Genomic DNA, 27,365 nt, shown 5'->3' on the forward strand with positions numbered 1-27,365 from the left:
CAGCGGAGACGCTCTTGTTTGGACGTCCAGATCAGAGCTCGAAAGCCACAGAATGAGAGCACACAACATTCGTGGAAGACAATGATGCAAACTTGTTAATGAAAAAAAGATATTCTAAAAACAGATATTCTTACTTTTCTGTACTATACTTATTTTTAAATTCACTGTCTGTGTAATTTAATTCTGGGGTTGTGTTGTTGAATTGGAAATTAAAAATAGAGATACTTTATTGATACTGAGGAGATCAACTCTGACTGAATATGTATGGGGTTTTTTTGGGAAACGAGGAGCTGTGTTCATTAAAACGTGGACTTTGATCTGTCTGCTAGAACTTGTGAGTCTGTAAATAGTTCTGTAAAACAAACATACCACATACCTCAGCCTCACATTTTCACACGTTCACACTCATCTACACTAACCACAGGTCAGTGTTTTAGAGAAGAAAAAGTCAGACATCTGATGTTGAGGTTCTGTTTTTATATATCTCAACACACAGTGATAAAAGCAGAAAGTAATCAGAAAAAACACAGATGTTTCAAAATGTCTAACACACTTCTGTTATTTTTTTTATATTTCTTTAAATATGTGTATAAAATTATAGTTGTTAAATTTACAGTTAAATGAATGTATCAAGAGGACTATTAAAACTATTAGAAATGAACATTTAAAAAAAATTATATATATATATATATATATATATATATATATATATATATATATATATATATATATATATATATATATATATATATATATATATATATATGCATATTTTACATAATTATTTGTAGTCTTTGATAACATGCAATTTTTATAATATAATTATTTATAATATTATATTATCAATTCTTATTCTATTTCTTTGTATAACTTTAACCATTCTTGTTTTGTACAGACTGGATGGTGTTTTCTTCTTACTGACGACAATTTCTAAATCTAATTCAAATCTTACTGTTAAATGTTAACCAAAGCATACAAAGAGATCAAAATAAAGTAACACCTAGGAATAAATGTTCACAATGAGTGTGCATTGTAATCAGTACATTTCTTATTTTTTTTAATTGTATGATTTGTGACTTTTTCATATAGAGACCACACATAAAACCAACACAATCTCACTGCAATTCGTAACTCTTTGATTTAGTGGCTAATTCGTATGAATTCGTACGATCTAATTCGTACATTTTCTTACGATTTGCTCATCCCCGAATGACGGTTGGGTTTAGGGGTGGGGTTAGGTGCCACGCCTCCTTTTTAAAAATTTCGTATGACTGAACTCGTACGAATTCGTACGAATTAGCCACTAAACTGACAAAACGTAAAATACTTACGTTTTCTCGTGAGATCAGGCTGCATAAAACACATAAGCACACTTTTTTCTTTACTTGTCAGTGTCAGTTTTCAAGGTGTCAAGGCCCATTCACTCCAATAACAACATATAAAATAAGGATCCACATCGATAACTCTTTAATTAAAGGTGCTGCATGTAAGTTTTTGATTCTTCTAAAGCATAGAAATACCACAATATGTTTGCAGATATTTAAGAAACATGTCAAGTGAACATTCTTGTTTATCTGAAAAACAATGCTGACGTCAGATATTCTGCTTTGAAAATGTGCTATCCGTGCTGGAACCCTGTTTTTGTTTTGGTTCTTTTAACCCGCCCAATAGCAGTTTAGCCAATTATATTTCAGCAACCCGGGTTGCCTTGATGGAAAACTATTTCATTGAATCTTTCAGAGAGGCTCTTATAGCAAGCACTCGTGACCAAAATGTGACCTCCGATGGACAGTAGTAGACCCACAAAATGGTGAGTTTTTTTAATCTAATTAATACATATTAAACCTCATTAACATTATTAAATGCATATACTAAATCACTGATATGTGTTGGTTTTGAGTCACAGTTTTGAAGTTCAATTTCAAACGCTTTATTTTCAAGATCTAAAGTAATCTGCTGCTGCTGCTTTCAGTAGTATGGCAATAAATGTCATGTAAAATGGCATTCAAACTCACATCATTAGCATTTAACACTTAATAAAGCACATGAGGTGTACCTGAGGTGATCATTGTCAGTTTTCTGTTGTTTAGCTGCAAGAAATAGAAACCGTTTCAAATTTATCAATTTGAGGTGTTGGTTAGAACAAAAACTCCCTTTAATATGGAGAATATTCCTTCCATCACGTTGCGTTTCTTTTGTTTAGAACATAATTTAAATCAACCTTTAGGGTCGATTGTCAGACTTGCTTCTTTTGGTCCTCAATCTGGCAACCTGCGCTTGCATTTGTTTTGCTTCAAGAGTTCAACCACTGGGTATCAAACTACATACCACACCTTTAATTGTTTATTAATGATGCATCAAAATGAAAATTCCCAGCTGAAAATAAGAATTCTCACTCAGTGGAAATAAAAATGTATTAAAAATTAAATAAAATGAATTAATTTCAAATTAATTACAATAAAAACATTTCTTCCATTTTGTATACCTTTTAACAACCTCTGATGTTTGTTCATGTTAAGGTGTGCTATAGTTAGTAGTAACGAAAGGGAACGTAAGGATGTCACAGTGGCGCAGTGGGTATAGCACAATCACCTCACAGCAAGAAGATTACTAGTTCAAGCCCTGGCTGCATCAGTTGGCATTTTTGTGTGGAGTTTGCATGTTCTCCCCCTGTTCGTGTCCCCTACAGACCAAAGACTGTGATAAAACTGCAGGTCCTGTAAATTTGTATGCTGCTTTTAGCCTAAAGATGTTTTGTGACAATGACCACAGACATGACTCATGAACATTAAACAGGAAAAAAGCTCATAATTTAAAAATATATATATTCTTAGAGCAGTTTCAGGCCTGGTTTCACACCTGTAGTGTAAACGTTTCTTATTTGCATAATTTATAATTCAGAATTTATGACATCCCACATCCCTAAATATTATTTCCTATACAGTTTGTTTACCTGTTGTAGATCACAAGTGCTTTAAGTTGTATCTGGTAGCACCAGGACACAATTTTAAATTTTAAAATTTTAAAGATTTCAAAGAAGAAGCAAAAGTCAGTGGTCAAAAGGTTATCTTTGTAATCTGAAAATAATTAATAACATGTAGTCAGCAAGATTCTAAATTTTGCACTTATAGTTGTGTTTTTTAGGGGTTGAACGTGTATGAAAATACAGACAAGAATTAATATTAACCTCTGCATTAACACATGAGATTTTAACATTTATTGGCATCCTTTCATTGTACACTGTAATAGGCCTGGGCAAACTTCCCCAGGAGAACTTTAAAGAATCTTTACGAAACATTAAACCTTTAACAATCTTTGCGTTAAAAATTAAGATGCAAGCTGAGATTTCTTATTTTATTTCATGCCTCAATGACATTTAAATAATGAATAAGCAAACCTGGATATATGAGGTAATTCAAAGTTTTAGAAATAATTTAAACACTTTTGCTACTTTTCAGTAGTATACTCTATATACAAATGTCTAACCATAAAGCAGTTGAAAATGTCACTGCAGAACATTTAGTTATTTAAGATCATTGCTCAAAGCAATTATTGTAACAATGATCTATTTTTGATCTATATTTATAATCTATATAATGATCTATATTTAAAGATCATTGCTTTAAGATAATTGCTTAAAGTGAGTATAGTTTTGTCATTGACAAGATGGATCTTTGAATTTAGATTTTGACCATGAGGGGTCTTGAGGTAAAAAAAAATGTTGAGAACATGCAGCACTGGGTGGCGCAGTGATCTCTCTCTTCATTTTGTCTCAGTAGTGTCTGGATAAGCAGTTTATCATTAACTAAAAACTGAAGTAAATAGTTCAGGTGGCTTGAGCTGGCAGATGAGAGATCGATCATGATGGTTTCGCATGGTTTATTCTGGACACTGTGGATGGTAGCCTGTTTTGGTGAGTCTTTTTAGAAATTACAAATGTTGAGAATTGTATTTCTTTATAAAATAACTATTTAGGTCTCAGCTAGTTCATTCTTAATGTGTTTACATACTACTAATAAAGCCTAACTGTGCATTTTATTCCATATGGTTGATTTTCTTATTTGTTTTCTCTATTTCTTTTAATTTTATTCCTATATGTTTTATTTTTGGACACAGAACAATATTTAGGCCAAGATCTGCAGTTTCCTGAGCTGAATAATGGAGCAGTAGGAGGAAGTGTAAAGTTCACCCCTAATAATCCACCGTCAACAGCGATCAACCTATTTACCTGGCAATTTGGAACAATTCTTATAATGACTGGAAAGCCTGATTTACCCACAGTTTCCTCAGAATATCAAGGCAGAGTCTTTCTGGACGAAAACACACTCGCTCTGGAGCTCTGGAATCTGACACTCGGGGATTCAGGATCATACAGGCTGTCTGCGAATACTGTTAATGCAGATGAAATTATAGAACAAACTTCACTACAGGTGTATGGTGAGTGTGTTACTTGTGAAATATGTCATGCGTGTACATGAATAGGATGCTATATAACTATTAATTAATATAGAATGAACATAATAATAATAATAATAATATTAATAATAATAATAATAAAATAATAATAATAATAATAATAATAATAAGATTAATAATAATAATGTAAATATACACTGCCAGTCAAATAGACTATGAATAGTATAGATGTTTCCAGTGTTAAGTCACTTAAAAAATGTTTTTAATTAATTACATCAACACTGTGAAACCCAAAAGTTAAAGTAACTCGAACCATTTGAGTAAACAGATTGCAGCAAACCATTTAAGTTCAAAAACTAATCCTAATGAGTACTGTGAACTTAATCTATTTGAGTAAATGAAGCAATTTAAGCACAGTAAAACCCAATAAAATAAAGAGAACTTAAACCAACTGAGTATTGTAAAACTCTATAAGTTAAGGCAACTCAAACCATTTGAGGAAACCGATTGTGACAAACCATTTGAGTTAAAAAAAAACTAATCTATATGAGTACTGTGAACTTACTACATTTAAGCTGAAGTAATGAGGTATTTAATTAACTCATTACCTTCAACACTGATTTCAAAACGCTTTTCAAATGAGTAGAATTAACTTTCAGTAAATTTTGAGTTAGATACACTCAATTCATTTGATAAAGCTGACTGTTGGGTTTTACAGTGAATAAAATTGTATTTAAATTACTTTTTTATTTCCTATGTCTGAAAAGTAATTTAACTAATTGACTCAATACTACTTAAATCCATATATCTCAATGCAGAAATTACTAACTAAAAAACACCAATTTTGAGTTAAACTGAGCTTTTAGCTTCTAACTTTTAGCTTTATTTTAAAATATGAAAGCATGAAAAATACATGCCTGATATCTTTTATTTCGTACACAATTCATTGCTCCTTAAGGAAGTATTAAGCAACTGTCTTTATAAATGTAGCATACCTTAGTTGAAAATATAATTGTGAAAATTCTGAAAAATATATTTCTGCAACAAAAATACTCTGTTTCTCTAAACTAATTTACAAAACTGAAATTATGTATTTTAAGGCAGGGACTTTATGAAGAATTGTTATTAAATTAGCTAAATTACTATTGAAGAATAAAACCTAATCCCTTACTTTTTTTTTTTTTAGCAAACAAGTCATTTAATCACAGTATTTAGTCTATTTGTACTAGTTGTTTCTTGTCAGACAAGGCATTTCCTTTGATGGTTGAATTTTCTATTTGCAATATATTAAAAGTATTCTTAATTTAAATATACACTAGACCAGAGATGCCCAAACTAGGTAGTCTTTGATTTGGCCCTCTATCCTATCTGATGAGAGAGGGAGAATGATGGGAAATTTTGGCAGGAATGCCTTTAGCAGAGATTGCCATTTCTAATTTAACAAAAATTTAATTTAGTTTTTTTAACTGTAAGCAAACTGAAATTAAACGTTTCAATTAAATGTTGTGAATGAATCACATTTATTAAAATACATAAAAACAGTCACTCGATGGATAGTGACATTGCAGAAGACATCAGCAAGCAAATCAAGGCAAAGTGTATTTTTTATGTTATAAATGGGATTGTTCATGTTTTTTATTGTAAGGTGTTCATTATAAAATTTTCCAAAAATGTATAATTATTAACACAATTAAAGTATATTATTTAATTATATAATATAATTAATATAATATAAATATAATTATATAAATTAAATCATATAATGAATTATAATAATTAACTAGGAAATTACATTGACAGCTTTACAGTTTGGTATATTTACGTCCAGCCCACCACCCTCAATCAAGTTTAGTTTTTGGCCCTTCATAAGTAAATGTTTAGGCACCCCTGCACTAAAGTAAACATGAACAATTTCAATAGGGACCATATGTTCAAACATAAATAAACTTCTTTTCTTGTCAATGTCTTTACCATCCTGAACTATGTCACGTTAAAACAACACTTTTGATCACTGGCACCACTGGCTTAGTCTATAATAAATCCTAAATGCTAATAAGGTTTACACAAAATTATTTTCTTGTAGTGGCCTGAAAAAGATTCGTGTTTTTCTCCCACAGAAATGATATCTGGTGTGGCACTTACTGGTCCAGAAGAAACATTAATTGAGGGTGAATCATCTGCTAACATCACCTCTGAGGGAAGCGGCACCATCACGTCTGTGCAGTGGATGAAAGATAACAGTCCTCTGTCTTCTAGCAACAGCATCATCTTCTCATCTGATAACAGATCAGTGTCCATCAGTCCAGTGCAGGGATCAGACGCTGGAGAATATCAGTGTACATATAGTAACCCTGTCAGCTCTGAGACAGCAAAACTCACACTGATCATCAACTGTGAGTGTGAAACATTTCAATATCAGATCAGATAAAATCTAGACATTCTTCAGCTCTCAGTTTGTTCCTCTAACAGTGAGTCTCTTGTCTGTGTTGTAGATGGACCAGATGGTGTTTCAATTAAGGGTCCAAATGTGGTGGATTTAGGGGTTCAAGTGTTTTTGTCTTGCTCTGCAAATTCCGAACCTTCTGCTTCATTCAGCTGGACGTTTAATGGGTCAGACACTGGTGTGACCACAGACAAATTCACTGTTGATAAAACGGACTTCAATGACACTGGAGAATACATCTGTACAGCCTTTAATGGAGTCACAAATAGAAGTGAATCCCAAACACATTCTTTACTGGTTCAAGGTAAGCAGTTACAGGTAATCTTAAAAGTATTCTCAAAATTCTCATAACCACTGACTGCTTTGATCTTTATTTACCATTTTTTTTTTCAAAATGAACATTGCTTTTATTTATTTAAAAGTGCCAAATAAAAAAATCTGAGTATATCTAGTTATAGTTGAAGAATAAAAGTTCAGGACATGAAAATGGCCATACAATGAGCCTCAAATGCCATCGTTTACTAGTTTTCATGTAAATTCGAAGTATGTAAAACCTTAGTAAAAGGAACCGGAACACCCGGAGGAAATCCACGCAAACGAAGGGAGAACATGCCAACTCCAGACAGAAATGCCAACTGACCCAGCAGAGGCTCAAACCTGCGACCTTCTTGCTGTGAGGCAACAGCACTACCTACTGCACCTCGCGTCACCCCATTTAATATTTATTTATTATTTATTTTACCATAGTTGAACCAGTCAAAATTTTAAAAACAAATTTCTCAGAGTGTGCAATTATTTGAGATAAAAATAAGCTTTGAATTAAATTGACACAATTGTTTTGTGTGAATGTAGGTTAAAATGCTATTTATTATCTTGGACATATCTTTCGTCATTACTTCAGTGTCTCAGAATCATTCACAAAGTATTCTAATATGCTTGATTAATTAAAAAATATCTAATTAAACAATACCATTCACAGCAATAAACTGTTTAACCCCACTTGCTAATGAATCTTACCTTATTTTGTGTGATTACTAAATATATTCTCAATAAACAAAATAACATAACATTTAGATTTTGTCCTCCTCCTCTCCACTAATGCAGTTCATTATGCACGCCTTTTATCTTCTCAGGTGTGAATCACTGCATTATCAAATGCCTCCTCGCATAGAGCCTTTGCTGTGAAAAAATGCCTTAGAAAGTTTGAATCAACATACATTGTTTTCTAGAAGCAATTAAACAAAAGGACTTCCACGTAATTTTGAAGCAAAAACTTCAAGATCCAGTTCTCAAAAAGTCTTGTGAACAAGTATTCTGGTGTGTTTTTTCAGTGTCTTCAAAATTGTAGTTTTTCACTAACCATGCGTAAACGTTTCTTTCTCAAAAACACAGTCATGTGCATAAATGTTGCTAAGAAATTATTGTAGCTCAGTTTATACTGTTTAGTGTGGTATTAGACTTTATCAACTTAAATGTTTATAAGCAACTGAAAAAAGCAGAAATACCTTCAGATTCTAGAGGATTATTATAAGTGCCCTAAGCTGCGTTTTGATATTAAAATAATGATAAATGTCCTCCCTTATTTTTAAGTTGATCAAAGTTTGTGTTAAACTTACTATGCAGGCTATATGGAACTCTTATTTTGAAAACAGGGCACCAGTTTTATTTCTACAACCCAGGCTCATTCTGAAAACGTACCTCTATATATGTTTCTGGAGACTTTTAGTTTTCGTGAATCCATGAGAGGCCACGGTGTATGCTTTTTGAGATCTCAAATTTCTCTCGAGAGTGCCATTCGGGCCTGCGGTTCTCGCATAAATGACCGTTTGACTGACTGAATGACTGACTGACCAATCGACTGATCCACCCTCCTTCCCTAAATCCAACCAATTTTATCATTGGCCTGCCCACCCCTTTCCCTAAACCCAAGCAACAATTTTGAAAAGCAATCCAGAAAAAGAAAAGCCCTCGTCTGATTTTTACCACGTTTTCAGATTTTACCAGATTCTCACCCTGTTATTTACTTGTTTATTTCATTTTTTGGATTCTGTTTTTGTCTTACCTGCTTTCTGGAATCGCTCTTTACGGGACTCGAACCCCCACGTCGTGGTCAACTCCTCTCTGCGTCTCAAATCTGCCGACGTACATGTCGAGCGGACAAACTGGTTACAGCGGGAAAGCTGTCCATACAGAGGTCAGCTGGTAAGCGCAAAAAGGTACGGCGTCAAACCACCCGGTAGCGTTTGTTTAAAAAACAAAACAAAATGCAGCCATACATACCTCTGGCTACATAATTCGTGGTCTCCAGAAACGTATGTACAGTATGGCTACGTTTTCAGAATGAGCCTATGATGGTTTTCTTTGTGTTTCTCAGCAACAAATTCACCAGACATTGTTTTGAGCCGGTCAGAAAGGGAAATGTGGGATATTATTTTTTTTTATTTATTCAACACCAACACGAAGAGACATACAGTGTGTTTAACTTTTGCTAATTTCTCGTGTATTGTAAAATTTGCCTGATATGTTTGTAATTTGAGGTAACAAACACCTGTAGACTGCTAAGTGCATGTTTAAGAACTGTGTCGTATCAGTTAGCTCTTACTGTGTTTTTTCCTGAAGTTAAAGAACAGCAACACTTTTTAAAATGTCATCTTAATGCAGCGGTTGATATTAATTCCTGGCTGTGTTAACTTTTACATAATACTGTAGCTTCAACATACAACACAATACATCGCTGTCAGTGTCTTTTGTTGAGTTTAATTATAATTTAGCCTATATTTTATCCACAACACACAAAACTCAGGAGATTTCTAGGTGGTTTTTACTAGATAGCTCACTAACTCCATGCTAAAATAAACCACATCACATTCAAACTCCACACAGAAATGCTTCCTGACCCAGCGAACTTCTTGCTGTGAGGCAGCAGTCAAACCAAAAAAAAAAAAAACCTCTGTTAAATTTGTCAAATGAAGTATGATTATTTTGCACGTTTTTGTATACATGCATAAGTACAGGATGGTCCATTTATATGGATACACCTTAATAAAATGGGAATGGTTGGTGATATTAACGTCCTGTTTGTGGCACATTAGTATATGTGAGGGGGTAAACTTTTCAAGATGGGTGGTGACAATGGTGGCCATTTTGAAGTCAGCCATCTTGGATTCAACTTTTGTTTTTTCAATAGGAAGAGGGTCACTTGACACATCAAACTTATTGGGAATTTCACAAGAAAAACAATGGTGTGGTGGTTTTAACGGCACATCTTGTTTCTTCACACCATAGACAATTGCCTTCAGATGACCCCAAAGATAAAAGTCTAAGGGTGTCAGATCAGGAGACCTTGGGGGCCATTCAACTGGCCCACGACAACCAATCCCCTTTTTAGGAAACTGTTCATCGAGGAATGCTTAGACCTGACACCCATAACGTGGTGGTGCACCATCTTGCTGGGAAAACCTCAGGGAACGTTGTCAGCTTCAGTGCATAAAGAGGGAAACACATCATCATAGCAATTTCAAATATCCAGTGGCCTTGAGGTTTCCATTGATGAAGAATGGCCCGACTATCTTTGTTGTCTATGGTGTGAAGATACAAGATGTGCAGCACCTGAAACTACAGATACTGGAAGCCTGTGCTGGCATTTCTCCTGCAGTGTGTGAAGAGTGGAAGAAGAGGGTTGCATTGACAATCCAATACAATGGGCAGCACATTGAACACATTTTATAAGTGGTCAGAAACTTGTAAATAACTCATGAAAGAATAAGGCTATGTTAAAACCACCACACCATTGTTTTTCTTGTAAATTCCTATTAAGTTTGATATGTCAAATGACTCTCTTCCTATTGAAAAAACAAAAGTTGGATCCAAGATGGCCGACTTCAAAATGGCCACAATGGTCACCACCCGTCTTGAAAAGTTTGTCCCCTCACATATACTAATGCCACAAAAAAGACGTTAATATCACCAACCATTACCATTTTATTAAGGTGTATTCATATAAATGGACCACCCTGTGCATCTGTCTGTGTGTGCATAAGAGAGCAAGCACTGAGGACTGCTCATTGCTGAGCTTATTAATATTAATGACCGATCCAAATATGGTCAATAAGGACCTTCTGATCCTAGAGGTATTTTATGGGGCAATGAATGATCATATGAAATGGTTTATAGAGAATTTTTGAATTTACATACCTACACCACAATCCCACTGTGTAGATATCAGAGAATAATTTAACTTATTGAATCAATGCAGTAAATGGCTCCTTTAATTCTAAGAGAAATATACTGTTTTCTATGTTACATGTAATTACTATCATTTAAGTTTTGATGAACCTTAAGATGTATAATCTGTTGTCTTTTTGTTGTATATCTGTCAAAGCTGGAGGTGGAGGACTGTCAGGAGGAGCAATAGCTGGGATTGTCATTGGGGTTTTAGTTGCAGTTTCAGGCATTTGTGGCCTGTTCGTCTATTTAACAAAAACCAACAAAATGTGAGTAATCTGACACATCATTTAGTTTGTAATCGCTGTCTCCAGATTTTAAATTTACATACTGCCAATGAGTGTTTTGTTTCTTTAGATCAATCACATATGACTGCAATCTGACCGAGTCTCAGCAGTGCTTCATTTGTGGATGAATAATTGGCGTATTAAAATGGCAATTATAATAGAGATAGTCTTTTTTTTGGAGCAGCAAGGGTGGTCACACTTTATTTTAATGATCCGTTTGTTGAATATAAGTTACATTGCATCTACATGCTAACTAATTCTTATTAGATTATAAGTAGACTGATAGGTTGGTTGTTAGGGTTAGGATTAGTGTAAGTTGGCATGTACTTGCAAAGTTTCTTATAGTCAGTTAAATGTCTGTTGAAGGAGCAGTATCAGCAGAAATTAAGCAGACAGTCTACTAATACTCAAATGCCGCAAGGGTCTGTGGTTTAAAAAAAGTGTAATGGATATAACATGAGATGTTTTAGCATGTCATATAATTGTCATGACTTTCAGATATTTAGGACAGTCAAAGTTTACATTGCAACTTTAGTCAGTGTTAGTTCTATTTATTGTTAAAATCAAGGTGGTGACTGTAGGTTAAAGTACAATAGCATAGTAAAAGTACAGACTGAACAAAAAATGTACACCTTTATTAGTTAAGTACCATTCCTGAAAAAAAAACTACTTGATTACAACAATTTGATTACTTATAGTTTGTAGTTTTACACCTTTTCAAATATTGGATATTTCAAACATTATAAAACTACCATGAAAACTATTACTGTAATAAACTGCATTTTTGTGAATGAAGAATTGTACAAAGATAAACACTATGTTTTAACAAAATGTCATTGTCTTTACATTGCAGCCCAAAGTTAAACGTAAAGAACGAAGCACAAAGAAGTGAAGGTACAGTGTGTTTGCTATTATATAATGCCTACATTTGATTAAAAATAGAACTTTAGTCACTATTGCAGCTATTGATTGAGTTACATTTCTCTCAGTCTCTAACTCAATGAATGTTTCTTTCCTTAAGCACCAGCAAAAAGCAAAGAGAAAACTGTGAGTGACTTTGCATTTTTATTGCAAGCACATTCTCCAGAGGCCACATTTAATGCTGTTGTTTGACTGACATTATAAACACTTACAGGAACAGCACTTTTCAGTAGTAGTAAATGGAATTCAGTCATTCGGTCTGTTATCTTAGAGGAAATTAAAGTTGATTTTACAAAGTTGAGATAGGTGTATTTTACAGTCTGCTCATGTGGACTTTAAACTTTCACAAACTACTCCACAAAGACATGCCATGAAGACAGAAACTGACCTATAGATACTGATAAAAACAAAGCTATGAACAGCATGCTTCCTGTTGCATGTTTTATATATCAACAACATGAACACTGTATTCATCATTATTGTGCCTGACATTGTGACTATAAGTAAACAAAAATCTGTTTGTAGGAGTCAACCTATGTAAACCTCACTGGTCTCCAGATGACTGAAGGAGGTGAAACGGCTCAGAAGGGCGGTGATACTGAAACATATGTGAATATGAAAAAAAAAAACAAATATTAAAGAAGATGAGTATGTAAATGTAAAACATGGAGTTCCAAGTCCAAGGTGAGCAGGTAGATTAAATTTCATGATGTTAAATTTCAGTCCTGCCTATAGTAGAACATCATGCTACATGAATGTTTTGAATGCAACAGAAAATGTTAACAAAATACTGTAGCCTTGCAGTAAAAAATTGAAAATAGTGTAGTTAATTATGGATGGTACTGTACATATAATGTTCCCATTTAGTTACCAAACACTTTCTCTGTGTGCAGGTAAAAAAAATGAAGATACCGAAATACCAACACAATCTCACGGCAATTCGTAACTTTTTGATTTAGTGGCTAATTTGTATGAATTCGTACGATCTAATTTGTACAATTTAGTACGATTTGCTCATCCGCCAATGACGGTTGGGTTTAGGGGTGGGGTTAGGTGCCACGCCTCCTTTTTAAAATCGTACAATTTTGTACGACTGAACTCGTACGAATTCGTACGAATTAGCCACTAAACTGACAAAACGTAAAATACTTACGTTTTCTCGTGAGATCAGACTGGAAATACTACAGGATGAACATAGTGTGTATGTGTTCAAGGTGGCAACCTGTGTATATGTCATATAACTGTAATACCTTTAGATTTGAACTTATGTTTCACACTGGAAAATGAGTTCAAGGTCACAAATATATATTTTTTATAAACAATAAAAATTCTAAGCCATCAGCCATATGCAGCCATGCTAAGATATAAAATCTCTCATTGATTTGAAAAACATTACAAACTAAATTAGAACAAGTTCTAATACAATATAATGCCGTACTTCCAGGTGATATACAATAAAATAGAAAGCACATGACATACTTTTTACATAAATTACTTGGTGTAATTTGATATTGCACATTGTTAGCTACTACTGCTTCTATCAAACAGTTTCTTTGATATGATCAGACATATCCTCATCGTTCTTGCACTGGCCAAGATATAAATAATGCAATGAGCCAATACTTAAATCACCTTTAGACCTGAACAAAACAATACCTAGAGAACACTGTCATGTTATTTAAAATTATATATAAAAAAAACAATTGTTAAAACGAAAATAAAATGTAAAATATCTTTGTTATCATTTCTGTTCTGTGTTTTGAGTATTTAAGGTCATACTGTTTCTTTTTTTCCATAATGGTGTGTTAAATTATATGGATTTATCAGAACATGTGTAGTGTATTGAGGAAGAGTGGTGATCATGACCCTCAAAGTTTCACTTTTACCATTTACCCTGTGTTCTGTTGAACACAAAAGAAGATATTCATTTTTGAGTGAACAGTCACTTACATTTGTGTAAAATTTTAAGCATTTTGAGTATTTAATTTAATTCAATAGGTCAATTGTTACAAACCACTGATGTTAGTCTAGGGGATGGTGGGGTTTGTCATTTATAGGTAATTAAAATATATTTATACAAACAGTGAATAAGTGCAAAAGACAACATAAGTGCAAAGTAATACCAAAAATTGTGACTTTATTTATAATACGCAAAAGTGAACAAAAACAACGAATTAATCAAAAATAAAGAAAAAGTAAGTAAGGCAAAAATATACTATTTACAATATATACAACACTGAGACAAATACAAAGACGGGGAAAAACAGGAGAGCTGGCAGAAGGGACACGGGCGGCGTTAAAGAAATGAAAAGAACAAAACCCAAACTAAATCTAACTTCCCAGAAGCATCTAACTAACTAACCAACTAACTATGTGAAAACAAAATAATTAACACGCAAAGTTTTCCAAGTCCTAACTATCTACTCTATCTATTTATCCAAAAAGTACAAGGGTGACGCTCGCCCCTAACCTAATGTATTATACAGAAGAGTAGTCCTATGTGTTGCAAAATGTATGTCACGTGACCTTCTTACCTGTCCGCTTCATCCAAGCCTCGTAAACAACGTTAACTGAGAAATGGAATGATATGAACAACGGACGGATAACGTCCCAGATAGCATACGAATGTGGGCCACTTTAGGCAGTTATGCAGCACTGGTGGTATTCCTTTGGCCCAGACAAAACGAATGTGAGCCTGGAGTGGCCCACCTGCAAAAGATTCAAGTTCATAAATGGGTCATTTAAGGCAAATATTTGGCACATATGACAAAATGTAATCTGAAAGTAAACCTAATGTGGCCCATGTGAAAAATGATAAATTTGGCCCAAATGATGGAGGACAAATGTGGGCCACAGTTGGTAAAAATGTGGCATAGTCATTTAAGGTTAATCTGGGTCTAAAGTGGCTCACACGAATAAATGCAAATTTTGCCCAGTTATCTTAAGACATATGTGGGCCACATTTGGCAAATATTCGGCACAGTTAGCTCTGGCTAATGTGGCTGTGAGCCAGGGGCGGACTGGCCATCTGGCAGACCGGGCAGTTTCCCGCTGGGCCAACGTACTTTTTGGGCCGGGCTGATCATCGTCTTAGATCTGATCGGCCCATAAAAGGCTTAGCAGCCTATCGTCTTTTTTCTGCCTTATTAATTGACGATGCTGTGATCTGTGACTCTCTGAAAGTAAGATGCTTTTTTTTCGGACAGACACACCGGGCTGGCCCATGTGACACTTCTAGTATTTTGGGCTCTGTATTTGTCAAAATAGTCGAGACTCAGAGAGATGGAGAAGAAACGGAAGGGAAGCGCAGAGAAATTGCGGGAAACACATTGGCATTTCATTTAGCGGTTCTGAAAAGTTCTCCGTTCATACTAGTACACGGCTAAAAACGCAAATCACGTGACTACACACTCTGCCAAGAGCTGCAGCCAGTAGTTCAGCGGGTGCTTTGAGCATAAACCCCAGGTGAGAGTATAGTGCATGTTGGACAGTTCATCAAAGATCTACTGCTGGATCTCATCTCACTATAGTTAAACGTGATATTGAATTTTTCTTGTTGTCTTCATCTAACGACTCTTCGGTCTTTTGAATCACTTGTTCTCAGGTAACTCTGTTTTGGCTGAGTGCAAAGATAAGCTAATATATTAATTTATGTAACCACGTACACTGATTCTGCACATTGATTGATTGCTTACCTTTATCGTATAAATTTATTGTACGTTATACTTTTATAATGGCCATTATTGATTAATAAAACTGATATTCTGCAAAAGAGACAGGGTAAAGTTCGTTCTTTTCAATGAAAATGAAAGGAGGCAGTTATGTTATAGGCGCTGTTCTGTTATAAATATGCAGAGTGAAGATGACGGTCATATAAATATGTAGCTACACGAGGCTTTGGTGTCTGTTAATCATAATATCAAAATGAAACAAATTTCCTTATATTATGTTTTTATTGTTAAGATAGTGAAACAGCAATCAGGATGAGGTGAATGAGGCTCTAAAGTACACTGTTCCCTTTGAAGATTTACTCATGCGTCAGCAGGCAGTTTTTGTTATGTTTATTATTTAATATAGGCTGAGTGAATAGTGTATTAAATAAGATAATTTGGCTGTAGTGTATGAGTGTGTGTGTGTGTGTGTGTGTGTGTGTGCGTGTGTGTGTGTGTGTGCGTGTGTGTGTGTGTGTGTGTGTGTGTGTGTGTGTGTGTGTGTGTGTGTGCGTGTGTATGTGTGTCTGTCTGTCTGTCTGTCTGTCTGTCTGTCTGTCTGTGTGTGTAATCAATAAACCGGAACAGGTGTGTGTGAGGTGCATGACAGGATTTATAGTTCATATGGTGACAGGATTGTAGTCCGGGTGAAAGTGAATGTTTACTAGCGATCGGGCTCAGGTGGCCATTTGTGGGATTCAAGTGGCAGCTCAGGTGGCTATTCATGGGACTCAAAAGGCGGCTCTGGTCATTCGTAGAACTCAGGTGTTGGCTTTGGCCATTCGTATGACTGCACGCCATTCGGGAGTTCAGAGGGATCTGGCACCCGCCATGCGGCGAGTTCAGAGGGATCTGGCACCCCTGGAGGATCTGGCAGCTCTGGCAGTGATGGAAGATCTGACAGCTCGGGCAGTGATGGATTATCTGCCAGCTCTGATAGTGGAAGCAGCTCAGGCAACTCAGGCGGTGGTGGCCATTCTTGTGGCTCAGGTGATGGCATTTCAGGAACAGAAACAATGACAGGAACCTGACTCGGAACAGGAAGCCATCTTGTGAGCTGATAGCAGGCTGGCAGTAACCCTATTGTGAGCTGTCAAACTGCGGTCATTTTGTGAGCTGATAGACTGGAGTCGTCTGGTCCAGTTAGCCCCCCCCCCCCCCCCCCCCCCCCCCTCCCCCTCTTCAACAGGATGATCCCAATGACGGAGACTAAACTAAGCAAATGGGTATATACAAGAGAATCCAGAAGCGAAGTCAGATTACAGGCAAATAATCGATGCAGGCAGCAGACAACGTAAACAAAAGAACAAAGAAAGGGTCAAACACAGAGAGGCTAAACAATAAAATTCTTCGTAATATTACAGGGTAATAACCAACAAGACTCAGCAATGTGTGTGAACAAGTGACCAGTCTATATAGACCAATGACTGTTTAAATATGGACAACGCGACAGCGCCTTTTCCCATTGAAAGCTTTGAATGCAAAACACCTCATGATGGGCACAAACTGTTGCAAGTAACTGCTGAAATTGGAACCTGGGCATGCGCAGAAGGACTATCAGATGGAACCAGAGGCAGAGCCATGGAATCAAGCTTCCAACCATACGCTTGTACGTCAATCAACCACGCTCCCAAATTTCTTATTTCACTGCCCGTATGTGCACTATAACAAAAGGCTCGCTAAATAAATATAAGCTCTTACATTTAAAAACACACCATAATATATGATTTATTAAAAACTGTGAGATGCAAGCTGTTTTTAACAATTTAATAAAAACAATATATGATGGACTGCAAAATAAACAATCTTTCATACACTCTAGCCTGAGTTAGACTAAGCCATGAGCACAAAAAAATATTTCTCTTATAACGGGTTGTTGGTATTTATTATCTCCATAGGTGTAGAAATAACATTTGTAAAATATGAAAAATATATCATATAAACAACACATACATTTTCAGAAAGAAATTATTTTTAATTAACAAGCAACACAACCCAAAATATACACATTACAGACGACTATTTGCCTTGCGGGAAAAATCATGTTTTTATATTAGCAAAAGATACAGCAATATTTCTAAATATCAACAGAATATTTACATCTCCCAGGACTATATAAAATAATTCTTATCAATTTGTACAATAAACTTTTCAGTATTAATTCATCACTGATGTCTTTCAGCTGCTTGTATATTGTTTAATATTTTGTCTTTGCCTCCGTTTTAATTTGGTTTCTTTGATGCCTTAATTATATCTGCCAAAGGGGAATTTACATCCATTTAAGGTTTATTATGAGTTTTAAAATAAAAAGCCAAAGGCAAATGATTTATATAAATAATATATCACATTTACAGCTCTATTTGTTATTTAAGATTCTCTTTCTAGAATGTTTAATATTTTTGAAACAGCAAATTCACTTGATCAACTCAATAACATGCCGAAACTCAAAATGTCAGCGATGTCCTTTAAATCAAGTTTGAATAACGTTACAGGAGATCGATGTGGAGACTTACTAACTAACTAACATTAGTTTTGTCTTTCTTATTATTATTTCAGACCCATAAAAAGAATTACTGCTAGATAGCGATCAACTGTTTTCCCTGACATGATAACGTTTGGCGTGTATCCGCAAACAAAAGCCCACATTTAACCAAATAAACAGTAATCCACCAGATCCTGTAGGTCAGAAAGTATAGTTTACTGCTGAACAACTAATTTTATCATAGTAAAATAACAGAAATCAAACATACTTGTACGTTAATTGTATGTCACACAGAAATCAAACATACTGAAGTATTTGGTACTTCAATCTCCTCCCAAAGCTCTGATGGTCTGCTTAGAAGCTGTCAAGCACAACTGTCAATCGTGATGACACACCCCGTTATATAACATTAAATTACTGGCTAAAAACATACTGTTTACAAAAATGAATATCTGAACCTATATCAGCTTGATAACCAGTGCCTCAATTGACCACAACCATCTTTCAGGAAATTTTATTGCAAGTGTAATTAAATTTTTTATTTGGCCTTAAGACTAGTTCATTAACATGGAGGAGACGGGCTTTATGACTTGTACTGCAGCCAGCTCCCAGTCGGCGATCTAACGGCTGGGAGCATCACTCAAAAGGTGGCGTGTGTCACACTTGATATAGACTGAGTAAATCCTTCAGCAGCTCCCAGCTGTGTGTGTGTAATCGACAGAGAACCTGAACAGGTGTATGTGAGGTGCATGACGGGATTTGTAGTTCATATAGTGACCGGATTGTAGTCCAGGTGAAAGTGAATGTTTACCAGCGATCTGCAATCTTTTTCCACCAAGGTTTTACACTCATGAATTTTTACATGAGAACAAGTAAACAAGGTGTCTGAGGCTATATAGTATGTATAACCATGCCCATTTCCATATACTGCTCTCTTATTCTTTTACTACGCCTATATACCCAGACTTCCTTTATAGTGCACCTTTAAATTTAATTATGATCAGGCAGCACACGGATACCTGATATAGATTCTCTAAAAGTGTTTTTAAATATGGATGTCGTACACTGTATGTCAGTGATGAAAGTAGAAAGGAAACAGAAGAAACACAGATGTTTCAAAATGGCGCATAACCAACTATTATTATTATTTTTTCAGTATTTCTAGAAATATGTGTAAAAATGATTGTGCTTATATAAGTATGCATAGTAAACAGCTCATTCCTTTTTTTCTTCTTAAAAAAAATAATAAATTGTAAGGTTTGTGATTTTTTTCATATACCATAGCACACATAAGCACAGTTGTGCCATTTTTGGTCTATTAAAAATTAAGGTTGATTTACTCCAATTACAATGGTTTATTATACACATCTCTGTTTGTTAATGATGCATTGAAATGAAAACTCACAGCTGAAAATGAAATTTATCACTTGCTGAAAATGAGTTTAAAAATAATAACAATTAAAAAATTTCTTACATTTGTAAATATCTTTCAACACTCCTTTTGGTTTGTTTTCATGTTTAATAAGTGCTATAGTTACAAGTAAATATAGAGAAATAGACGATCAGTTCATGTGCACTTGGACTAATGCAACTACAGTGATAAAAACAACAACAATAAAAAAACATGTATGCTTTGAACAGTAAAAAGTCAAATAAGTCTGATGAGCCATCTGAAAACACTACTAAAATGCCAGAGTTTCCATTTTGAATCTTCAAAACCATTTCACAGGATCATGTCATCCACATACAATCAAGATGTGACTGAAACTTCTGGAATCTTTGCTAAACTTTAAAGTTATCATCATTGGTATGATCAACCCTTTATTGTTTCTACTCTTCATACAGCTAATTCTTTCAAAAGCAAGCTGCACTAAATTAGAGGTTTGACATTTGTCCTCAAAAATGTTTTAACGGTGCGTACATACTTTCCTGCTCTAATGGGTGAACTGTCTGATTGGCTGAGGCTTGAAGTGACTTTGATTCTGACTGACCAATGAAGGACACCGAAGCATATTCAATGTCGACGTCCACTGGTGAGGTGTCAGTTCTACTGGCTTGTCCTGCTTTCAGAATGGTGGCATCAGCATGTGTTACGCCCTGATACACATAAAAAAAGTCTGGAGTCATTATAAGTTAGTGGCTTTTTTATGTTCTAAAAATAAGGCTCCATCTTTATAAAACATTTTACTGTATTTCATCACTTGGAGTTATCTTAAAAGCAAAAGTTTAGCTTAGTTTAAAACCTATTCACAAAGCTGCTGCAACAAACTTTAACAAAGAAATAGAGATTTCTAAAAGGACACAAATTTTTACACTTTTTTAAGATTTAAGATAAGTCTTTTCTTTCTGCATGTGTACAAAGTTTCAGCTCAAAATATTCATTGTATTATTTATTATACCTTTCTGAATTTGAGAATTTTCAGCTCTGAGTACACTGTAGCTGTTTTTGTTGCCTGTGTCTTTTATGCAAATGAGCTAGTTCTCTCCGCCCTCCATTCCCATGTGTGTGTCAGAGCCACAAGGATCTATCTCTTGTTTCCTGCTGTGTCTCATGTCAGAAACAGCACAGTGACAGATAAAAATTAAGTAGATCTCCCTTACTGTAGAACTTTTCCGATGGTTATTTGATGTATTTGTTGTGGAGATATTTCTATCTAACACTTATTGTGTTTATATCAATCTAATATGACATTAGACACACAATACCTGCACACAGTTCCCCTTCGGATGGGGAACTCCAATGCTATGTGGAAACTTCCACTATGGGGATTTCGTCAGAATCCAATCATCTGAAAGAGTATAAAAACGGGCCAATGAAATGCCAATGAGTTGGCAGCGTCAGCGTGCACAGCTGGCGTCAATGACAATCAGTCATGCTATAAAGACGCAGCCAGTGCCATGCTCGACATCCTTTCGCTTTCAGAGCCTTTCACGAAGCTTCTGAGAGAGTCTTTGAGGGTATCTCCAACCTGTGTCTACAGAGAGAGATCGAGAAGCAGCTTCTCCCGGTCCAGAGCGCGTATACGCAGTGGCAGATGGTCGAGCTGGGTATTTCTCCCTTGCCTGGCGTCCTTTGGGTCCGGTCCTCCAAGAGCGGTTTGTATATAGGAAAAAAAAGCTTTCCTAAAAGAGCAACACGGTCGTGCAGCGCGTCTTTTTCAAGACGTCACTCCGACCGTGCGTTTCTGGATGCGGTGGTTTCCTATCCCCGGATGATGGGCACGAGCACAGCGTTTCATGTCTGGGGGTCCAGCATGTTAATGCGGTGCTCGCGGGCAGTGCATGCCATCACTGATGTCATGTCTGTTGCGCAGTTAAGATCGCGGCTCGCTCTTGCAAAAGAGCCACCCACCCCAGTTGTCCCCCGCACTGCGGTTGGCACTCGGGCAGATCTGAGGGTTTCAGTGGGAGTAAATCCGCCGCCCCCGGGCCGCGGACCTCTCGCTCCTCCACGCGCTCCATCCAAGCTTCAGGTGAAGAGAAGCGCTCCGTCCTTGGATGGTCGCTCTCTCACCTGATGACACCGGGGGTCAGATGTCCATCGCTGCATCGGAGGATGGGCTGTCATTGTCTGATGAGGATGCGAGCCCGCTCGCTCCCTCCCTCCGGGGTGGAGAGCGCGGCGTTAGCATCTAAAAAGCAGACGTGATGGCCGTGCTTTCTCGGGCTGCTTCGGCCGTGGGTCTGGTCATGGTTTATCCCCCAGCCCCGCGGCCGGACCGACTAGATGGGTGTGATGTGGAGGATATAAGGAGGCAAGACCTTCAAAGCCTCCTGTCCCCTTCTTCCCGGAAGTGCACAGTAAACTCACGCTGTCCTGAGGGCACTTTTTTCTGCCCGATCTGCGTGCGCTTCCATCCTCACCATCCTTGGAGGTTGGGCTGTCAAGGTCTGACGAGGATTCGAACCCGCTCGCTCCCTCCGGGACTTTGAGCGCGGCGTTGAATCCAGAAGCAGACTTTGCGGCTGTGCTTCCCCAGGCTGCTTCGGCCGTGGCTCTGGAGATGGTTTATCCCCCAGTCCCGCGGCCGGACCGATTAGAGGGGTGTGATGTGGAGGATGAAGGCGAGACCTTCTAAGCCTCCCCATCCCCTTCTTCCTGGATGGGCACAGTAGGCTCACGCAGTGTGCTGCGTGCGCCTTCCCCCTCACCAAGCACGCTATGGCCACCTACCAGCGCTACCAAGCGCAGGCGCTGGCCCGGCTGCGCGAGGATGGTTCTGACCCAGGACTGAGCATGCGCTCCGCATCGCAACCGACTATGCTCTAACAAAAAAAAAAAAAAAAAAAAAGTCGGCTGTGTGTGCCCTGGGAAGGACGATGATCACATCCGTGATCCAGGAATGCCACCTCAGGCTGAACCTGGTGATGTGCGTGATGTTGACAAAGTTCGCTTTCTTAACTCACCCATATCCCAGGCTGGCCTGTTCGGCGACACTGGCGGTGAATTCGCCCAGGAATTCACGCTGGTGATAGAGCAGTCGGAGGCGATGGGCGAGGTCTCTATCGGCGGGATTGTATGACCGCTCCCCCCCGCCGAGCCATCCACATCCACTGCTTTTTCGCCGAGGACGCCCGCCCGCCCGCAGCTTTGCTTCGCCGCCCCCGCCTGCGCCTCCGGCCACACGGCTGCACCGAGCATCGCGCCGGCAACCAGCGTCCCCCGCCCAGGGCGCCGCTAAGTTCGGTAAAACGGACCGCGAAGCGTCCCTGAGGCGGGCCATCTGGGGAGGAGCAAATTTGCTCTTTCCCCGCTGGAGGGCGGGGCACGTTATTTAAAGGCGTAAAAAAAAAAAAAAAACGCCATCAAAATCCTCAGTGAAAGAGCACTTTTCCCCTCCTCCGGATGTGACAGCCCGAACACTGCCAGTCTGGGACGCTATGCCTTCCAGCTCGCAGGATCAGTGCATTTCGCCAATGGCTCATGGAGCACGAGAGAACGGTCTCCTTTCTCTCCACTCCCAGCCCCTCTCCTGGAGTTTGAGTGCGAGACGAGAATATCTCCTCTCCTGCTCTCCTGTGGGACCCCAGCGCTCCCCGGATGAGCCCACTCACTCCACGCTGCCCCGCCGCTGGCACGTCAGCGATCGTGCGGGTGGGACCATTTGCGGGGGCTCTGCCTGCCTGGTTAGCGCGGGCCAGCCCATCGCAATGGCTCATCCATACGACCAGACTCGGCTATGCGATTCAGTTCGCTAAACGGCCTCCCAGGTTCACGGGCGACCAGGGTCAGTCCTGCGTCCGCCCCTGTCTTGCGAGAGGAGATTGCTGTCCTCCTGGCGAAGGATGCAATCGAGCCGGCCCTCCAGCCGAGATGGAGCACGGGTTTTACAGCCCGCACTTCATCGTGCCCCAAAAAAACAAAAAAAAAAAAAAAAAAAAGCGGTGGGCTATGGCCAATCCTATATCTGCACATTTTGAACCGCTGCCTTCACAGGCTGCGCTTCGGAATGCTTACGCAGATGCGCATCACGCGATGCGTTCGTCCTCAGGATTGGTTTGCAGCAATAGATCTGAAGGACGCGTATTTTCATATCTCCACACTTCCACGCCACCGGCAGTTTCTGCGGTTTGCGTTTGAAGGTCAAGCGTGGCAATACAAGGTCCTCCCCTTCGGGCTCTCTCTGTCTCTGCGAGTTTTCACCAAGCTCGCGGAGGGTGCCCTCGCGCCCCTTCGGCTCGCCGGCATCCGCACGCTCAATTATTTAGATGACTGGCTGATTTTTAGCCCACTCTCGGGAGCAATTGATTATGCACAGAGACAAGGTGCTCCGGCACCTCCGCCCGTTGGGGTTTCAGGTCAACCGAGAAAAGAGCAAGCTCGCCCCCGTGCAGAGCATCTCCTTTCTCGGGTTGGAGCTGGACTCGATCACTATGGAGGCGCGCCTCTCACGAGAGCGCGCCGAGGTAATGCTGAACTGTCTGAGAGAGTTCGACAGGAAAAAAAGTGGTCCCCCTGAAATTATTTCAGAGGCTCCTGGGGCATATGGCATCCGTAGCCGCGGCCACACCGCTCGGATTGCTCCATATGAGACCACTACAGCATTGGCTTCTCGATCGGGTCCCCAGACGCGCATGGCACGCGGGCCCACACCGAGTGACTGTCACTGCGCTGTGTCACCGCACCCGCACCCCCTGGAAAGGACCCCTCCTTCCTACGGGCCAGTGTGCCCCTAGGTCAGGCGTCCAGGCAGGCTGTCGTTTCGGCAGATGCCTCCAGTATGGGGTGGGGGGGCCGTGTGTAGCGGGCATGCTGCTGCGGACCTGTGGAGGGGAACCCAGCTGCATTGGCATATCAACTGCCTAGAGCTGTTGGCAGTGTTTCTCGCTCTGCGCCGCTTTTTACCGGTGCTGAGGGGGCAACACGTGCTGGTCAGGACGGACAGCACAGCCGCGGTAGCATATTCCATCTGGATGGGGGGTATACGCTCCCGCTGCATGTCTCAGCTCGCTCGCCGTCTGCTCCTCTGGAGTCATACGCGGCTGAAGTCGCTGCTTGCTATTCACACCCCGGATGGGCTCAACCGTGTGGCCAACAGGCTCTCACGGCAGCTCCTTCCCCGGGAGAATGGCGACTCCACCCCGAGTCATGCGTAAGTATGCACTCCCCCCAGTGAGCCTACTCGCGCAGTTTCTGTGCAAGGTCAGGGACGGACGAGGGGCAGGTCTTGCTAGTTGCGCCCCTGGCCCAACCGGACCTGGATATCAGAACTCTCCCTCCTCGCGACGCCCCCCCTGGCGAGTCCCTTTGAGAGAGGACCTACTCTCTCAGGGACAGGGCACCATCTGGCACCCTCGCTTAGTTCTGTGGAACCTCCACGTGGGGTCCATAAGACGCGACGAGGAAGACTTAGGTAACCTACCGGTGGCGGTGGTTAATACCATCACTCAGGCTAGTGCACCCTCAACGAGGCATGCCTACGCCCTGGAGTGGAGTCTATTCACTGAGTGGTGCGCTTCTCGCCGAGAAGACCCCCGATCTTGCCAGATCAGTGTTGTGCTTTCTTTCCTTCAGGACAGGTGGAGCGAAGGCTGTCGTGCTCCACACTGAGGGTTTACGTGGCCACCATCTCCGCTCATCATGATGCGTGGATGGCGGCACCGTGGGGAGGCATAACCTCATCATCCAGTTCCTCAGAGGTGCGAGGCGGATGTTTTCCCCCGCCCCCCTCTCATACCCTCTTGAGATCTCGCGGTAGTGCTACGAGCCTACGTGGGGATCCCTTTGAACCACTCGACTCAGTATCCTTGAGATTTCTGTCCTTGAAGACAGCTCTGCTGGTCGTGTTGGCATCGGTTAAGAGGGTTAGGTACCTGGAGGCATTTTCGGTCAGTGACTCGTGCCTAGAATTCGGGCCGGCCTACTCTCACGTTGTCCTGAGACCCCGGCCCGGCTATGTGCCCAAGGTTCCTACCACGCCGTTTAACAATCAGGTAGTGAGCCTGCAAGCGCTGCCCGCGGAGGAGGCAGACCCAGCCCTTTCATTGTTGTGTCCTGTTCGCGCTTTGCGAATATATGGGGACCACACTCAGAGCCTTAGATCCTCTGACCAGCTCTTTGTCCATTACAGTGGTCGGCAGATGGGAAGTGCCGTATCTAAACAGAGGTTGGCCCACTGGGTAGTGGATGCCATCTCCCTCGCCTTTGGGCCAGGGTGAGCCGTGTCCCCCGGTGGTGAGAGCGCACTCCATTACGGAGCATCGCATCCTCCTGGGCGTTAGCACGCGGCGCCTCTCTGACAGACATTTGTAGAGCTACGGGTTGGGTGACACCCAATACATTTGCAAGGTTACAATCTGCGAGTGGAGCCGGTTTCCTCAAGGGTATTAGGCAACCCTTGGTGATTGAGGAAACGATTCGGTTGGGGTGTCGAAACGCGCTTGCTGCGCCACTCTCCCTAACCCGGAGATACGTGCGCTTTTTCAGCTTTGTCAGTTTAGTTCCCCATTTCTTTGGCGAACCCTGCAGAGTTCCTCCGAGGCCCCCAGCACCTGACTCCTCCGCTGAGTCAGGTGTTGGCCCGTTACGTTGTCGGCATGCCCGCTGGTCAGCCCGCGTTCTGGGTATAGGTGCCTGCTATGTGTGATCCCCGCTGGCGATCCCATACGTTCACTCAGCCACGGTATAGTCCCCCCTTCTAGGGCAGGCTCGTGTCTTCCCTCCCCACTAACCATCCTTATGCAAGGACTCCCCATCTCTGGGCTAGTCCATAGGTTGTCACCAGGTCTCCCCTCTGGGTAACAGGTGAGCTCCGCAGCGTCCTCCCTATCGGGACTGAACGCTTTCCCAACGTACTGTCGTATCAAAACCTATTTTACTGGGTTATTGCGACTCCCCGAAAAACATAACTGTTCTGAACAGGTAAGTGAGGGCCAGGGGACACGTTGGAAGACTGTGTCTCGGGGCGTTGTAGGTGCGCTCGCTCTACTGCGTGGCACACCCTTCGCCAGGGACGCAGTAAGGTTCTTTCGTTGTGGCGTTTTCCATAGATTTCCCCATAGTGGAAGTTTCCACATAGCATTGGAGTTCCCCATCCGAAGGGGAACGCTACGGTTACTAAAGTAACCCTTCGTTCCCCGAGGGGGGGAACGGAAATGCTATGTTCCTTCGCCACAACGATTGTCCCTTAGCTGTTGAGCGTGAAAGTCTCTTCAGCTAGAAAAGGATGTCGAGCATGGCACTGGCTGCGTCTTTATAGCATGACTGATTGTCATTGACGCCAGCTGTGCACGCTGACGCTGCCAACTCATTGGCATTTCATTGGCCCGTTTTTATACTCTTTCAGATGATTGGATTCTGACGAAATCCCCATAGTGGAAGTTTCCACATAGCATTTCCGTTCCCCCCTCGGGGAACGAAGGGTTACTTTAGTAACCGTAGC

The 27,365-nt window shown here is 40.0% G+C and overlaps 1 protein-coding gene across 2 annotated transcripts; it reads left to right on the forward strand.

The window, feature by feature from the left end:
- Window positions 1-3,808: 3,808 nt before the first annotated feature.
- zgc:198329 (uncharacterized protein LOC557409 homolog) lies at window positions 3,809-16,158 on the forward strand. Of its 2 annotated transcripts, XM_056476209.1 has the most exons (9): window positions 3,809-3,913; window positions 4,117-4,437; window positions 6,534-6,809; window positions 6,909-7,163; window positions 11,241-11,352; window positions 12,224-12,264; window positions 12,392-12,417; window positions 12,817-12,975; window positions 13,185-16,158. In XM_056476209.1, the coding sequence occupies exons 1-8, from the start codon at window positions 3,862-3,864 to the stop codon at window positions 12,928-12,930; spliced, it is 1,197 nt and encodes a 398-aa protein (XP_056332184.1). In that variant the 5' UTR covers window positions 3,809-3,861; the 3' UTR covers window positions 12,931-12,975; window positions 13,185-16,158. The 2 variants fall into 2 exon arrangements, with proteins under 2 accessions (XP_056332184.1, XP_056332183.1); XM_056476208.1 differs by lacking the exon at window positions 13,185-16,158 and having other exon boundaries at window positions 12,817-12,977.
- Window positions 16,159-27,365: the final 11,207 nt, after the last annotated feature.

Source organism: Danio aesculapii, chromosome 16, assembly GCF_903798145.1.
Source record: "Danio aesculapii chromosome 16, fDanAes4.1, whole genome shotgun sequence".
Lineage (NCBI taxonomy): Eukaryota > Metazoa > Chordata > Actinopteri > Cypriniformes > Danionidae > Danio > Danio aesculapii.

What these genes read in the sequence shown, in the direction of transcription:
- zgc:198329 (XM_056476209.1), top strand. Translation starts at nt 3,862, where the DNA reads ATGATGGTTTCGCATGGTTTATTCTGGACACTGTGGATGGTAGCCTGT. An exon ending in AACTTCACTACAGGTGTATG is followed by an intron (nt 4,438 to 6,533) that starts GTGAGTGTGTTA and finishes TTTCTCCCACAG; the next exon opens with AAATGATATCTGGTGTGGCA. An exon ending in ACATTCTTTACTGGTTCAAG is followed by an intron (nt 7,164 to 11,240) that starts GTAAGCAGTTAC and finishes TATCTGTCAAAG; the next exon opens with CTGGAGGTGGAGGACTGTCA.